Here is a 16,977-nt window from a genome sequence, read left to right on the forward strand (position 1 = left end):
AGTAATTTAATATAAATATGAGAAATGTCGTTCCTCAAGAACTCTTACTACCAGCGCGAGAGAGGGCAGAGCTCGTTGTTGCCAATCGAAATGGGGAAATTCCAGTGGTTGGAAGCCGTTCTTCCTCTGGGGATCATCGCTGGGATGCTCTGCGTGATGGGGAATGCTCAGTATTTCATCCACAAATCGGCTCATGGACGGGTGAGGGCCTGTCTTGTTGTCATTAATGATCCTTAATCGAATTCTGCATTTCGGATTGTGCAAAAGTTTGTAGTTTTCAATTTCGGTATTTTTTGCAGCCGAAGCACATTGGGAATGATGTTTGGGATGTGGCCATGGAGAGGCGGGACAAGAAGCTCATGGAAACCGGAAACTAGGTTAGTTGGTTCGTCCGAGGTTGTCATTTATTCATGCAGTGATTCATTTGGTGGGTTTCTTCATCAATGGAAGAGGTATTTGAGTGACCTTTATCCCTAGCCTTATAAATTTCTAATGCTCTTCAATTTTGTTTAGGCAGTCGTCGACTCGTAACTAGATTTGTCTTGCGTGAAGCTCGTGCGCTCTTTATTTCTTATTTCTTCGATTTTATGAATTTGAAAATGCTATTTTTTTCTAAATTCTACGTCAATACGCGTGCTCTTCGCTGTTCTTTTGAAAATCATTGTAAGTATCCTCAAATTTGATCTCTCATTCCCGAAAAATTGTCCGCGTAAAAGGCTGCATATTAACCGTCCCACCGTGACGTATTTGTGTTGTAATGGTATTGTAATTAAAGAGACGAAGCAACGATCGTGTTTATTTCCTCGTATTCGGATTATATTTTGTGCCGAATGATCTAGTTCTGGAACACTTGTGTGATCCTTTTGAATTTTTTCCTCCAAAAACTGTAAGAGCGACGAGAATCGTGTGAATTGGAGGCCTTTGTTGCATGTTTTTTCTATGAGCACCTCTCATTCTTAAGACTTGGACATAGGTTGTGGCTTAACTATTTACTGTTACTGAATTTTTTAATTAATTATTAGTTTTTAAACCCATTATGCTATCAAAGTTGACAAATTGGGATAATATGTTCGAGCATTTGCAACGGAGCATCAATTTTCTTAGCTGTGAACATCCAAACTGAGCGTGATGCTGCCCATTAGGGTTTGCCATCATCTGTGACCTGATCCCCGTCCTCATCATTCGTCCTCGGAAAGATTGACAGAGATGAAAGATGGACAAAGTCGCCTTTGTCCTCATCATCCTGATGGCAGAAAAATGACGAAGACAAGACAATGACAACGGGAGTATATAGCTATAAATTTCTTCCCTCTGTGCCCTTTCAGATAATAGAGGTCAATGATGACATCCTGGTCATTCGTCTGTCACCGGATGATGTCGACAATGGCAATTTCATCCTCATCAATCATCATTCATGCATAGGTAGGATGACAGTGACAATATTGTCATCCATATTCTACATTGGACAACAACAATGACGGCGACGTTGGGTAGCAGATGACATTGACGAATTCGACAGTATCATCCAGCACTACTTCCCAATGTCTGACACCAAATGATTTAAACTGTATTTTTTTCAAAACTTCTTTGCTCCGCACATTGCTAACTTATTGTTCTCCTTAAACTGTCCGTATTGTGATCTGAATTTGTTCAATTCTTTTTGTATTTCTATCAGTGAAATTCCTTCGAACCCTTTGTGTACCATCATATTTTTTCTTTATCAATCTTGATAGAAAATATTTTTTTTCCTGTTTCAGGAGTCTCCTGCATTGCTTCCTCTTCAATAAGATGACTAGTTCGTGTCAAATTGTTCGAGGAGTGAACCTTGAAGCCGTTTACTGGTTCTTTTCACATCACATTCTATATAGTTTTTGCATGCATGGGAAAAAATGTGGTATGAAAATACGTATTTATTGTTCATTCGTTGGGTCCAAAAGCAGCCATAGTTTAGAGGCTTATAGAGATTACATTGTCCATGGAAGTTCCTCTCACTGATCCTGGGTTTTGAGGTTTAGGAAGTGGTGGTCTTCTTGGGTTTATTCCATGGGACATATTCTGAAGGAGGAATGAAAGTAGAAAGCACACTTAAACCAGGAGAATGGTCACGAAACCTCATCGTTGATGCAGTAGAGTGTGAGTACAGCTAGGTAGGTAACCATTTTGAAAACGAGCAAGGTCATCGACTGTCCAGAGAAAAGTGTTGTCTTATTTCTTTGAATAACATATATTTTTATATAGGGCAATCTTGGATCCACTACCCAATTTTCAGTCAACGCATAATGGATATAAATGCAAATATACAACTTTTAAGGCTATAACAAGGATAACAACAGGTTCTTCTCCGCCAACATATTCCATGTGTTCTTTCTTAAGAAACTAGTCTGCCTTTCGCTTCTTGTGCACAGAAGCTTGTCATCAGTCTTCTGTTGTCTATACTCTCCATCCGTCTTCTTCAGCACCTGAAGATTGAGCTTCCTAAATGGTTGATATGGTAATTAGCTTCTTAGGAACATTTTGTAATCATGCAGATTCTATCGGTCCAATTAGATTGTCCAGCTGAAATATTCAGAAGCAGAATTCCTCATGGGACAAAATTTTTGACATGTTTCAGCCCATAATAAATCTTGAAATATGGTCCTTTGAAGCCTTCCACATTTTCTCCTGAGAAGAAAATGGCTCAGTGTACTTAGCAGAATCTCTGTACTTGTTGCCTCTCTTTATTAATCTGTTGAACAAGGCTGGTTTTCCTGGTTTAGGAAAACTCTACATCGCCTGAGGTAAGATTGATGGGCTATTTTGTGTTTGAGGAAGAAAAAGAAAAGAAAAATGACAGGTGCAAACAAGTTTTACAGTCAACGGATCAGACCTTACAGCGTGGGCCTGAAAATTTTGAATTATGAAGATCATTGTATTATCTATCAGTGGTCAAATTTTTAGATCTATTGGACATCTTTTCATGTAAAAAATCTCAAGGTCAATACTCATATGTTTTACTTGGTCTTTAATTACAACATTGTTAAAATATTTGAATTATGATACCAGGAATATCTCTTCGTTATGTGAACTCCTGTATTTCAAACCTTCTAGACTGGTTGAAGACATGAAGCATTATTGAAATTTCTTTAATGGGAACCAGTTTCTGAGCATTGTCTAATTTCCTGACACTACCTCCACCCCTCCAAATGAGAGAGGAGATCAAGCTGCATCCTCCCTCCTAATAACATGAGTTATATCCTTTTCGTATATATAAGAAGAGATATCATTCGTAAACTCGCGCCTTGGATAAGGGGTGGGGCGCGCTAGCGCGTACTCTTCTGCTATCAATGATACTAAAAAAAAATGAAGTGTGTTTCGAAGAGATCGAGACGCTGTACTGTTTTCTTTACAAATTCCATACATGCTAAGATTCAGCACAAATTCCATAATTTGTGCTGTACTGTTTTATCCATGTCCTGTCCCATCTGAAATACTGTCCCATCCCAGACATTTTCGTATTGTCCCACGTCCGAGACAAAGCAGTGAGCATGCCAATCGTGTGTCATCATTAGGCCACTAAGAATTTGACATGTAGCACAGCATGTATTAACCAGCTGGAGCTCTCAGGCGGATACTTGACTCCTACAAGACACAGGAACCGTCCCATCCACTGTCCAATGCCCTGGAGGGGACGGTAGTTTTGTCCGTGGACGAAAAATTTGTCCCATCCAGAAACTGGCAGACATTTGAATGTCCCGTCGTTTGTCCGAAGTCTCGAACGGCACAAATTTTTTGTCCACCTACAAAATTACTGCCCTGTCTTCATCCGTGCACTATATGCGGCTGCATAGTTCCGGGCCTACATAGTTCTGGGCCTTATTTTGAGAAATATCCGCAAATGTCACATAACCTCGAGGCATTTATTTAAAGGTTAAATTGGACAGCGATCAGACATCCTCTATGTAGAACCTTCAGAGATTGCTCTTCTACTCGGGCTGTATTACTACAATGAACTGCCAAATCTTCTGATATACTCTCTCTGTTCATGAATCACATCAATCTGCTACAGCATTTGCCCTATGAAAGGGGACAGTTTCTCATGTACAAATGTGGCCCCCAAAAATATCAACTATTTGGCATTTTGGGGCTCTTTTTGTCTAGACTCTTGTTGCACGTTGGTGAGAAGGCATTTCCAACTTTGCCAAAGATCAAGGAAAACAAAGATAATTAGATGTTTTTATAAGCCATTAGAAGAAGACTGCCTCTTGCCCAGAATCGAATAAAGGTCACAGACAGATTGATTGGACTTGATTGAATCCAAAAAGGGTTACAAATTACTGTTAGAAACATTGTATATTACAGTGTAGTAACTTCTTATGGTGTTATCTAATTAGGTATCAACAAATTTAATGAACTCGAAGTTAACTAACAAGTTACAATCTCTGGCGTGGGCCAGCTAGTTCAGGATCAAACTAGGAAATTCAGCTGCGTGCAGTGGAAAGATGCATGGAAATAGGTAGGTTTAAGTTTTTAATCGAGATGGAAGGATGAAGAATCAGAGAAAGGCAGATGAAATTGGGGAAAAATAATGACGGCGTAAATTCTAAAATCCTAGATTAATATTTTATTATATTTTGATTAATATTTTATTGAAGCTACTACGGTTGATTGAGGTTGAGAGAGGAACATCACACTTTCTTATATTATCTCAGGAATTACTCGATCTGCGCCATATCGATGGTTTTGTCTAAAGTTTTGAATATGATGACAGCTTTGGTTTAAGCTAGGATTTCTCCTCAATTTCTCAACCAATGTGTAATTTGTTATAAGTGTGGTCGTCAAAGTTTACTTTACTAGGCTTTCCAATGACACAAAATTCATGCTTAGGAAGCTTAAGTTCTCTCAAGACTTGTTTTCACATAAAAAATGAGCAAGAACAAATAAAGGGTTTTTAAAGTTGCTTACTGTTTGACTTACATGACTCTGTTGAGTTCACTTAAGTTCTTCATCTGCACTCCAATCTCAAGACCTTTTGTGTTTTACCCTCTATGCTCATATATCAGTCTTGTTAATGACTCTAATGGCCAATTATTATCAGAATGAAAGCCTCATCATCCACTTACTATGTGTTCATTTTTCTTTCCTTGTATCTTTTTTCCTTTTATTTTTTTATTGTACATCAGGCCCAATTTGTAACCCCATAAGATATAAGGCCAATGGTAAGTATTTGATTGATTCCTTTTCCAACAAACCCTAGCGATAGAGATTGACTGAAAGATTCAATTGGGAGCAAGAAGGTTCGTGACATGATACCAGAGCAGCAGGCATTGGACGATCGGTGTGTTCCTCCCCTCCTATCTCCTTTCATATTTGATTGACAACAAAAGTGTCCCTATTACGGCGACGGGTTTCTTGTCTAGAGATATCTTTGGACTACAATTTGCTTGTTACTAATCCAAGGACAACACTGATCCTTTGACTTGTATTGCGATCAAAGTACCGAGGCAAAGAAAGTATTCGTGCACGGCGAAGGCCAACAAGAGTATTGTTGAGCACCAATATTGAATATATGTTGACATCTGAATGGTTTAAGGTTTTCATAAGCTTCAGGAGTAGATGAACAAGCCCATGACTTGGTTTGTTACAAAATATTATCATCGTAGGAGCCTGACTCTTCAGGATATGACATGGCAGTGGAAGCCGACCAACAGATCATCGTTTCGATTAACAAAGATGCACAAGGGACGTTGAACCCCCTATTGTACCTAAGATTGCCAAATTTAACAACTTTAATCTTCTCAATTGGAGGACTTATATTTAGATGGTTCTTGAGAGGAAGGACTTTATTATCATCTTACACATGAGGTGGACTGAAACAACTCCAAATATAAAGCATTGAAGCAAGATGATGCTAATGTTCTTCAGGGTTTTTGGGCAGTATGGTTGGAGATTAATTCCATAAATAATATAACTCTAATCTGCAGTGCTCCTATTGTAAGAAGGGAAACCATAAGAAGGGAAACCATACGAGGGAGAATTTCTGGATTTTGAATCCATGTCTCAAACTGGGTTATTCTCACGCAACTAATGCTAAAGAAACGAAATCTGGAGCTGGGGAAGGGCAAGCAGATGGTAGAATGACTATTCATATTGAAGATTATGATAAGTTGACGGAGGAATTTGAGAAGTTGAAGACTATGATAAGCTCCACATCTATCGCCCAAGCTGGTGAGGCAACATCCTATTCTCCTCATCTTTCTTCCTACTGGATTATTGATACCGGTGCCAGAGATCACATGTCTCCCTACTATTTGAAGTTCCATAGTTATGCTCCTTATGAAGGGGCCAGATGAGTGTTTAGTATAAGAGGAGAAATGTTGATCAAGGTATAATTAAACATGTTCTTCTTATTTGAGGCCTTTGGGCACAACTCATATTGCCCTAGAAACTCGTTAAATTTTTGCACTTCATTTTTTACGATGACATCTAATGGGTGTCTTACCTATATCAAGGCCAAGAACATGAATACGTTTCCTTTTAAAGAGGACTGAGCTTCTGTGCATGAGCAACCTTGTGGGGGAAGCTCATATATCTAATTTTTCTGATAGTAGCAAGAGTGTAGGAAACATTTGGATCAACTCAACCTGATGGACTGTCCTCTTGGGCACTCATCTTTTGAACTCCTGAAACTCTACATTCTAAGTCTTTTAGAAGAGTGAAACTTTCTCAGGGTGAATGTGATACTTGCCAGTATGCTAAACATTAATGGGTATCCTTCACTGAGAGAGAAGAACAAAGTACACATCCATTCTCTCTTTCTCACTGTGATGTATGGGGCCATCATCAACTAAAACTTTAACAGGAGCAAAATGGTGTCTTATATTGGTTGAAGATTGTACCAGACTAAGAAAAGAAATCACCAATTACAGTTGTAGTCTGATGCTGCAACCATAATTGGAAACTTCTTTTGAATGGTGAATAATTAGTTTGGGATTACTCAAATGCGGTCGTATAACACTCAATATTTCTTCAACAAGACTTTGTCATCTCTATTTGACCAGGGTATGGTATCTGAATTTTCATGCATGTATACCCCAGAACATAATGGAGGTAACAGAGAGGAGGATAGGTCATGTAACTAGAATGGTTCGATGATTACTCTTACATTATGAAGTGCCCAATTGAATCTAGGAGGAGGCAATCTTGACAGCAATGCATATAACTAATCGACTAAAGTCGAATATATTGGCCTATGAAAGTCTTATAGATCTGATTATGAAATTTTATCTTCAGGTTTGGTTGAAGACTGATTTAACCCCTATGATATTTGGTTGTATTGCATTTGTGAATGTCCTTACTCCAAGGGATAAATTCAGTCTTTGAGCCATGAGATGTGTGACTCTGGGTTATTCACATACCAAAATAAGGTATTAGTGTTATCATCCCCTTTTGAGGAGGATGTTTGTATTAGCTGATGTTACATTTCATCAAAATATAAGTTTCTTAAAACCTTATGAAAAAACAAGTAAAAAGGCGTCTGAGTTGTCAATGTCTGATGTTCAGGATATAGTTAGGAGTCATGTTTTTCTTATTACTCGGGACAATTCTAGAATTATGTCTGATTCTCATCATGAAGGAGCCTCAAGGATTGAATATGATTGAGCTGAATCATCAAGTGATGTGGGTGAAAATTAAAGTGATGAGGTTGTAGAACCAATAGAGAAAGGAGCAAGCGAGATCCTTGATCGACCAAATAAGATGGAGGAAGACGACAATGGATGACCAATTGCCATAATAAAAGGGAAAATGCAATGTACTCAGTGGACCTAGTATCAACTCTTTAATGTGGTAAGCTATCAAAAACTGGTACATGCTTATTAGTCCTTTATTACAACCCTCAACTTAGCGTCTAACCTGAGAACATATGAGAAAGCACTCAAAGAGCTGAATTGGAAGAAGGCTATGGATGTTGAGATGGAAGCACTAATTAAAAATAACACATGGGAGATGTGGAAGCTCTGTTGAGTAAAAACCCAGTGGGACGTAGATGGGTATTTTTCATGAAATATCAAGCTGATCACACTCGAGAAAGGTACAAGGCAAGACTAGTAGCAAAATGATACACACACGCCTATCAAATAGGCTATGGACAGACCTTCTCCCCAGTTATTAAACTCAACATAGTGCACTCTAATTGCTCTAGAAGCTAATTATGATTGGGCATTACTTAAATATTACGTGAAGAATGCATTTATATATGATGTTTTAAATGAAGAGATTTATATGCAACTACCTCTTGGATACTATCAAGCAGAGTCTGACTGAAAAGTCTATAATTGAAGAGGACATTATATGGAACCTAATAAATACGGGTATAAGCAAAGTAATGACCACCACACATTTGTGTAAAACACCAACTCAGGAAAAATCTCTATCTAGTTGGTATATGTGGACAACATTATCCTCACAAGAGACGATGAAGTCAATAATCACACTTTAGGTGCCAAACTGTCAGAGCTATTTGAAATCAATGCACTTGGAAGACTGTTAAGTTTTGGGAATTGAGGTGGCCTTCTCTCAACAAAGAATATTTATATCGTAGCATGAGTACATCTTTGATCTCCTAAGTGAGACGAGAATGGGTGGATGTAATCCCTCTCATGGCCAATTGATCCTAATATGAAATTGGGCATTTTGGAAGAAGAGTCTCCTACGGACAAAGGTTTATCAAAGGTTGATTGGGAAAGTTCTCCATCTCAATCATACATTACCTGATATTGCAGTCATAGTAGGATTGTTAAGCAGATTAACAGACATCCCCAAGAAGTTTCACTTAGAAGCTGCCTACAAAGTAGTGGCTTATTTGAAGGATTTGGTAGATCATGGAATATTATATCACGTTCATGGGAGAGCAGAAGTTGAAATGTATACAAATGCTGATTGGGGAGGGTCACTGATAAATAGAAGGTCCATATCAAGATTTTTATCATTTCTTGGAGGGAACTTGAGACCCTGGAGTAAGAAACAACCTTAGATTTCATTGTCCATTGTTGAGGAAGATGCCGTGGAACAAAATATTCTCACAGAACTTGGACGAGAGCAAAGTAAGCTCACAATTCTATACTGTGATAGTAAAGCAGCAATTGATATTTCTCACAATTGTGTTCTGCATCCCATAATAAATCACATGAACTAAACACACATTGGAGTAGGGATAAGATTGACCGGGAACAGGTTTTGTTTACACACATCAAGTCAGCTTGCCAAATTGTTGATATTTTTACCAAAGGATTAACAATGACTTTATTCCATCTTATTTTGAGCTAGCTTTTAATCAAGCATCTGTCACCATCTTGAGAGGGGTTGTAAGCAAGAAAGCCTCGTTATCCACTTAGTGTTTCTATTTCTTTTCTGTATCTCTTTCCTTTTATTTCTTTCTTGTATTTCCATTTATGTACACGACCCATTTTATCCCAGGCCCACTTTACAACCCCATAAGACTATGAGGCCAATGGTAAGTATTGATTGAGTCATTTTCCAACAAACCCTTGTGGCAGAGACCACGAAAAGATTGAATTAGGAAAGGGTATTGAATTCTAGGGATATAGTTTTAATGTATGAAAACTTATTTTCACTAGAGGAAGCATTATATCATTTCATAAATGATCTGTACAATATGTAATAGAATGAGTACCTTGTGGTGAACTTTTTCCGTCCTTGACTTGCTTCTAGGAAAAGTTTCTTCAAGCCGATCAATGGCTTGGCCAGTGGTACCCACACGACTAGAGGGTTGCTGGATCTGCTCGCCTTGTTTGCCACTCCATGAAGATCTTGTGATTCTACTCACCATAAAAAATGATTGATGAATGAGTGGAGAAACCAGGGAAAGAAGAAAAAGGAGGGGGGTTAGATCTGGCTTGCCTGGGCGTAAAAAATGTGTGCCCTCCTTTCTTTATTCTTATTTTAAAATTTGTTTATAAAAACCTTTTAGAATAAAGTATATCCTCCAAGATCCTTTTAGTCTTATGCATGTGACCCTCTATGCTCATATATTGTTCTACTTAACAACTTTAAGGCCCAATAACATTTATACTCTAATAAGCAGAATTTTATTGTAATTAACTAGGAATGTGTGATTGGCCAAGATGCCTCTGATATTTTCAATTTGCTTTATGTTTATAGATTTCATTTTTCTTTGAGAATTGATTTGTGGTCTCAAAGACATTTGTGTTGGGTCTTTTGGATATATCAATTACATGTTCATTCACTCAATTTGCATATGATGCTTTATGATTTTCAAGTTATTCATCTTCAATAAAAGTTCATAGATTTGTAACTCATAATGGGCATCAAAAATTTTATCCACTCTCATAGCATTCCCTCAACCAATTAGAAAGCAGAAAATAATTAATCGGAGAAAAACATTAGAGAAGATAGAGCATTAGGAAGTCATCAAATCAAATGCAATATGCAAGTAGACAAATGGAATATCACATACAAGTGTAATGGGTACATAAAATAATTTAAGAATCGAGAATTTTTTCTCAAAATGACCCACAAGATTAGGTCATATTTATCCCAAAAATAGTCCGCTAACAAATCCTGGCTCGTACAATATCCACTGACCATATAGAAACATGTAATGGGAATCAATATCTTATCACAGTATAAATATTCATTCAAAATGTGATCATATTTGTTTCTTTCATAATAATATATAATCACAATATATGCTTACTGAATCACATATGTTCATGAATCTCGATGATGAATCACTAAGACTTTAGCTTGATCTATCAATATTTTTACAATGAAAGCAACTATAAAGGCCCATATGAGTTTTGTATTGGTAGAAAGCCCAGCGTAAAACATTTTCCTAATGAAATAAAATTTGAAGCTAAGACAGTTAGTTGGTACTTTGTAGGATATTGGATGAGATTTGGGGTTTCATATTGTATTACACACCAAAGCCACTTTAGATATTTGAAATGAATTTTTTTAAAGATATTAGACTAATTGTCTTGGAGAAAGAATTAATCAAAACCTTTTATTCATGGCTTACACCAACTAGTTTGAGTTAATCTTCTCCTTTTCTGTATAAGAATAACTCCAGTTCAAGCCAGTTACCTACTGTCCTTATTCAGATGAACAAACTCAACAACCTCATTAGAAGTACCATTAAGAAGATAATATAGAGAAAGCAAAAATTCATTCATAGATGACTGTAATGTATCTACCAATGGACATAAGGCTGATTTTGAATTAGAGGAAGATGTTATTTTAAAATTATGACATGCCCTAAAGAATTCCAATCTTGGAAAGGGGATAGAGGTCTTGAACACATATATTAAATCCATGCCATGTGAAGACTTATCTGATCTTTCTCCATTGACAGAGGTGCATTATTCATGGGTTTAAATAAATATTTGAACCCAACATGGATTCAAAGGGTAATCTGTAAAAGATAAAAAAACTCATATTGTAACAAAATGATTTACTCAAGAAGAAGGCATTGATGACTAAGAGACGTTCTCCAATGTTTCATTCATTGGAAGGCTTGTTTAGAATTATAATTGCAATTGTAGCACATTTTTTCCTTGAGATATAGTAGATGGATACAAAGGCTATATTTCTAAACAGACATTGAAGAGGCCATCTGTATGGTGTAAACATAAAACCCGGAGAATTAAAGGGTATAAAAATATACAAATACATCTAACGGCTTTAAAAATTGTAACGCTAATGGTTTCACCAATTTCATCAAATTATTATCTCATTTGAGTTAGGGATGAACATTCCTAATTAATGTGTTTATTAGTGGGAGTAACCATATAAAACACATTTCTTGTGTTCCATAAGGATGCCATATTTCTTGCTACTAATGACATAAGCCCACCTTGCAACACAACAAATCTATTTACAATTGATAATGAGAACAAAGATTGCATGAAAGCCTCTAATGTATTATGAATTTAGATATATCATGTTCATTCTCTAGATATTTAATGTTTTTTTATTAAATGACCTCCTTTTTTTTTGCCTTGTTACAGAATGAGACAAGTTTTGACAAACAGTGCCCTAGAAGCAATTTGGAGACTTACTAGTCACAAATATCCCTTATGGATTTGTGTCTTTCGATCAAATACAGAGCTAAGAACAATGCTCTGATCGAACACGTGCCAGCCTCAATGCTTGGGCAAGAACGTTGAACAGCCTTCACATGTGCAATAGAAGTCTCATTGGACAACTTTAGATTGCTTGGAGGTTAAGGAGAGAGGGTAGGTCTAGGCCCTTGGCATCAAAGGGACATTGCATTATAATTAACTGATTACATCACAGGCCGTAGCCATTGCAAGGGGGAAGACCAGAGATGATACAAAAATAACAAGATGGGGCGCAAGACGCGCTGTTCGGTAGTGGCACTCCTATGCCTTGAGGCCCGCAGCCCTATGTGCACGCCTTGGGGCATTATTGCTACAAGCGTGCCCCCCGTTCAGGCGCTGGGTGCCTTCAGGTCATGGTCCTCAATGCATCTGCCAGTCGATCGTACCACATACCCTAACATCCATCTGTTGCACCCATGTGCATGGACCTTGATGCTCCATGTGCCACAATCTCCTGTGTTGACACCTCTACCGCTTTGGTCCACCTCGGCCTTGTCGTTTTTGACGTTCCAAGCATTGACTCTAGAGCGCCTTAGCACTAACTAAGGACACCCTGCACCTTGGAGCTGACTCAGTGCTTTGCGTGCAATGACGTAGTCTCCTATTAGGATACTTCTTTCCCCGCACCCCATGTACACAGCGTGCACTGTGCTTAGCTCTCACCCCCGTGCCGATGTCCGCATGCTTGCATCAGCCTGCGTACACAACTTGTGCAGACTACACATGCACAATGCTTAGTGAATGCACCTGCACCCGTGTGCCTTTGGCAGCCTATGCGTGCAATGCCCATGGCCCGCCCTGACCCGTCGCTCTAATGCTCTGGCGAGCACAAGTGCCATGTGGGCCTTAGATTTAAAGTTAGGGTCGGACATCACCACCTGTGATGCGTGTGGTGTCCACGCTACAAGCTCATTCTCTAGTACTGAGTCTAATTATGCATGCATATCCTTGACAGTTAGCACACATGCCTCTACGTAGGAAAGCCGCCTACTTTGGGCCCTCACAATTTGTTGTAGTAAGCCTAATGTATTGCACAAGTGTGCACATATTGGGTGTGTTCTGTCGATACACAAATAACACATATATGGATCACTAGAAAGCATCACATAGAGTCACAGTATATGTGCAAAAAATAAAGGATACATGCTCAGATACATGAAATTGAATGACTCGGAGATATTTGGATGCATTGATTCTGATTTTTATACATGCTCTGGTAAACAGAAAACCACTCTATATAGTGTTTATTTCAAGTAGGAGCTATAATATCATGGAGGGGTGTTAAATAATCTCTTATAACGTCTTCCTCAATGTGGCAGCATTAATTTGCATGATATGATACATCAAATCATGACAATGAGATTAGGAATTATATTAATGTTTATAAAATTACTAAGCCGGGCTTACTATTTAGGCCGATTAGTAGACTGGGCCCGTGAAAAGCCCACATGTGGTCGTTATAACAAGCACGATCGATTTTTTGTGAAACGCGAAGAGATTTCTACGCCAGGCCGCTGGAGAAGATGATCGCGAAATTCTTGAGCCGTCGTCTGAGGTTCGAAAATCGTTGAAGAACTTAATCTCAATTGAACGGGAGGTGCGGCTTCTTCGTTTGATCCCCAAATTTTCTTTTTCTTTCGTGGTTTTGGTGGCGGTGAGGGCGGAAAACGTCGGATAACGAGGAATTCGCGATGTCGGCGGGGTTGAGGATTTGTCCTGATCCTTTGCTGCATTTGCGGTTCTGAATATGTGAAATTTGGTGATGTTTGATTGTGTGTCTCCGAATTCTCGCTTACTCCCGGGAGAATTATTTGGCGGGAGCAATCGAGAAGGTCGGGGTTTGGAATCTCGTTTCGTTCGATTGGAAATCGCGCTTTAAAAAGCTTTGGATTATCGGGCGCGTTTCTCTTCATCAAGCGTAGTCTCCTCCGAACCGAGAACTGATAGCAGCGCCGGTCTGTTTCACAATTTCACGATTCGCTGCTCGTTTTCGCAGTTAATCTACAAAGACAGCTTTGAGAAATCAAAATAAAGGAGATCTATACATCCGATTAGTCGATTACATTTTTTTGCATTTTCAATTTTCTCTACCCGATTAGTCAATTTCAATCTCAGGCGATTCCAATTTTAATTTTTTGACACGATTAATCAATTTCAATTTCCTCTACCCTTCTTTGTACCACTTATGGTTTATTTTAAGAGGATCAAGTGCTTTGGAAAACAGCAAGTAGCCTTAGTAATTTATGGGGTAAGACAATGGTAATCGTGTTTTTTTCTTTCAGGAATATTTTGCATACTTATTCGAGGCAATATGGATGTTCCTTTCCTTATCATACAAATTTAATTTCCTTTTTTTAACGTCCAGGTTTCTGTGGTTTCGTCTTTCAAGTTTTGATGGGAAATTGCAATTTTTGCCTGGTCAGTCTTCCTTTTTTCTTTTCTGCAAAAAAATATTCTCACACCTTGCATTTCTGCAAAAAAATCGAATTATAACAAGCACTGGAGAGATAATTATTTCAAGCTTGACTTCATTTTTTATTCTCTCCTGTCACCTTGACGTCAAACCGGTGATTGCAGAGAAGTGATAACGAATATGAGTCTGATCAGAAGGTAGATTTCAAAAGTGGAAATGTGGAAGTGATAACATCCAAGGAAGTCTGGGATGAGAGAATATCACAAGCCGCTAGAGATGGCAAGATGGTAAGACTTTTCCAAAGTCTGATTTTCTTTTGAAATTTCTTTGTTTGCACGTCTTAGGATAATGCGAAAACTTCTTGCTAATATTTTCTTTCTCGTAGGTTCTCTGATCAAATGACTTTCCGAGGCATGCTTCTTAATTTTTCATTTCACGTGTATAACGTCCAGTAAAATATTTTTATTACTAACCTATTAATGGAAAATGCATCCGCCGTTCCTGTTCAGAACTATTAAGCTGAAAGTTCCAGATGAAATTTCATTCATAAAAAAATAGAACCCTTTCCAAGAGGGAGTAGATAACCAAACTCTGTGGGTATTTCCATCATTTTATTGCTAGGGAGGTATTCTGGTCATTTTAAAGAGTACCCTAGAATTGTTGAATTAAGGTTGAAGTCATGCGTGTTATCTCTCTATCATCAAATCTTCAACTGGTTCGTTCCCATCTGATCTTCTCAGAAATTCTGCCCTTGTCTTCATAGGAGCTCCGAGCTTTTATCAAACACCAGTTATATCTCTTCATATTTAGTTATCTAAATGGGTTTTTGAACACATTTTCCTATTTAACATAACCTATTGTATCGTTTAATCAAGCATCTGATCTAATAATTTTCTTTTTTGAAGGTCGTTGCCAATTTCAGCGCAAGCTGGTGTGGACCATGCAAATTGGTTGCTCCCCTGTACGGCGAGCTCTCTCTCAAGTACCCCTCTCTGATTTTCATCACCGTGGACATTGACCAATTAACAGTGAGTTATTTCCCCCTCAATTCTTTCCTTCACTGTAAGGAACATTTCAAATGTTTTCTTTAATATGTTGGGTTTCCCCTCAATTCTTCCGACGAGGATTATTTTCATATTTTGTGTTTAAAACGTTGGATTTTGCCACTTTCCTATATTCTTCTATGGAAATATTTTCCAATTTATACTAAAAATGTTGGGTTTTAGTTCTCCCTCAATTTTCCCATCCCATGCAGAACATTTCGAATTTTGTATTCAATATTTTGGGTTTTATATCCCCTCAACTCTTCGCATAAGGAGCATTTTGAAATTCTATTTTATATTGAAATGTTGAGTTTTATCTCCCCCACCAATTAAAGGAGCATTTGTCAGTTTTCCAATTATAAATCTGGGTTTTCATTTCCCCCTTAATTCTTACCATACAATTGTTTATGAAAATGTTTCCTTTTATTTCCTTCTAAATTCTTCCATAATGGAACTTTCTTAATTTGTTTTTTATTACTGATGGGATTTATATCAACTTTTTTCTGTAAGGAACGGTTCTCAAAACTTGAATTAAATTGTCAGTTTTTTTATTTCCCCTCAAAATTTTTGGTTTCAAAATTTTCTATTAATATGTTCATAATAAATTTAAAGCAGGAGTTTAGCGCTACTTTGGACATAAGAGCAACACCAACCTTCTTCTTCCTGACTAACGGGCAGCAGGTGGACAGGCTCGTCGGTGCCAACAAGCCTGAGCTTGAAAAACGAGTACTGGCGTTTGCCGAGTCAGCTTCATTTTGAACAACTGGGACCGGACATAATGACACCCTTTCTCTCCCTCTCTCCTGGGAGGTCAAATTATATGGTTACGTGGCCCTGCTTTCGATTGAGGCCCATTAGTGACCTGGGTCTATGAGAAAGCTGGTTTCCTCTTCACATGTTTATAGGGATTTTCATGGCATCATCAAATGACACAAGTCTTGGATACGAATCTAATACTCAAACACCCAGTACACGTTCGACTCCATGGCCTGACCTTTAACATTGTATGCTTGAATGATGAAATACAGAGTCTGCAGTTTTGTTCTGAGGGCCTGGGCGGTATCGACGACGAAATGGACGAGGGACGGTTGTAAACATACAGCTAAACACCTGCGCCTGATGGGGGGTAGATGACCAATGAGGTTGGTTCTTTGGGTAAGGTTTGGGAACTGACGATGAATCGGACAGAACCGATACTCGGTCAATCATACATCTCAGAGTCTGCAGTTTCGCTCCGAGGAGTTGGACAGAACATATGATGGAATGGATCAGGCTGTTGTAAACCTTTGCAGTTAATCACTTATGGCCGTTGGCGCGACAGAATGGTAATAATGACTAGGGTTGGACTTTTAAGACCAATGACCAGTTTGAACGGACAAAA

General features: G+C 38.2%; 2 protein-coding genes across 4 annotated transcripts; both read left to right on the top strand.

The window, feature by feature from the left end:
* The first annotated feature begins 9 nt into the window (after positions 1 to 9).
* LOC144706306 (NADH dehydrogenase ubiquinone 1 alpha subcomplex subunit) lies at positions 10 to 1,920 on the top strand. Its single transcript, XM_078579192.1, has 3 exons — positions 10 to 201; positions 300 to 377; positions 1,758 to 1,920. Exons 1-2 carry the CDS (start codon positions 25 to 27, stop codon positions 375 to 377), a joined length of 255 nt encoding a protein of 84 aa, XP_078435318.1. The 5' UTR covers positions 10 to 24; the 3' UTR covers positions 1,758 to 1,920.
* Positions 1,921 to 13,588: 11,668 nt separating this feature from the next.
* Positions 13,589 to 16,545, top strand: TH9 (thioredoxin H-type 9). Of its 3 annotated transcripts, none has more exons than XM_078580099.1 (5): positions 13,589 to 13,737; positions 14,506 to 14,558; positions 14,718 to 14,840; positions 15,459 to 15,581; positions 16,209 to 16,545. In XM_078580099.1, the coding sequence occupies exons 2-5, from the start codon at positions 14,535 to 14,537 to the stop codon at positions 16,353 to 16,355; spliced, it is 417 nt and encodes a 138-aa protein (XP_078436225.1). In that variant the 5' UTR covers positions 13,589 to 13,737; positions 14,506 to 14,534; the 3' UTR covers positions 16,356 to 16,545. The 3 variants fall into 3 exon arrangements, with proteins under 3 accessions (XP_078436225.1, XP_078436227.1, XP_078436226.1); XM_078580101.1 differs by having other exon boundaries at positions 16,212 to 16,545; XM_078580100.1 differs by lacking the exon at positions 13,589 to 13,737 and adding an exon at positions 13,750 to 14,388.
* The last annotated feature ends 432 nt before the right edge of the window (positions 16,546 to 16,977 follow it).

This window comes from Wolffia australiana, chromosome 8 (assembly GCF_029677425.1).
Source record: "Wolffia australiana isolate 7733 chromosome 8, ASM2967742v1".
Classification (NCBI taxonomy): Eukaryota; Viridiplantae; Streptophyta; class Magnoliopsida; order Alismatales; family Araceae; genus Wolffia; species Wolffia australiana.

What these genes read in the sequence shown, in the direction of transcription:
- TH9 (XM_078580099.1), top strand. Translation starts at nt 14,535, where the DNA reads ATGGGAAATTGCAATTTTTGCCTG. An exon ending in CCGCTAGAGATGGCAAGATG is followed by an intron (nt 14,841 to 15,458) that starts GTAAGACTTTTC and finishes TCTTTTTTGAAG; the next exon opens with GTCGTTGCCAATTTCAGCGC. An exon ending in TGGACATTGACCAATTAACA is followed by an intron (nt 15,582 to 16,208) that starts GTGAGTTATTTC and finishes ATAAATTTAAAG; the next exon opens with CAGGAGTTTAGCGCTACTTT.
- LOC144706306 (XM_078579192.1), top strand. Translation starts at nt 25, where the DNA reads ATGTCGTTCCTCAAGAACTCTTACTACCAGCGCGAGAGAGGGCAGAGC. An exon ending in ACAAATCGGCTCATGGACGG is followed by an intron (nt 202 to 299) that starts GTGAGGGCCTGT and finishes TATTTTTTGCAG; the next exon opens with CCGAAGCACATTGGGAATGA.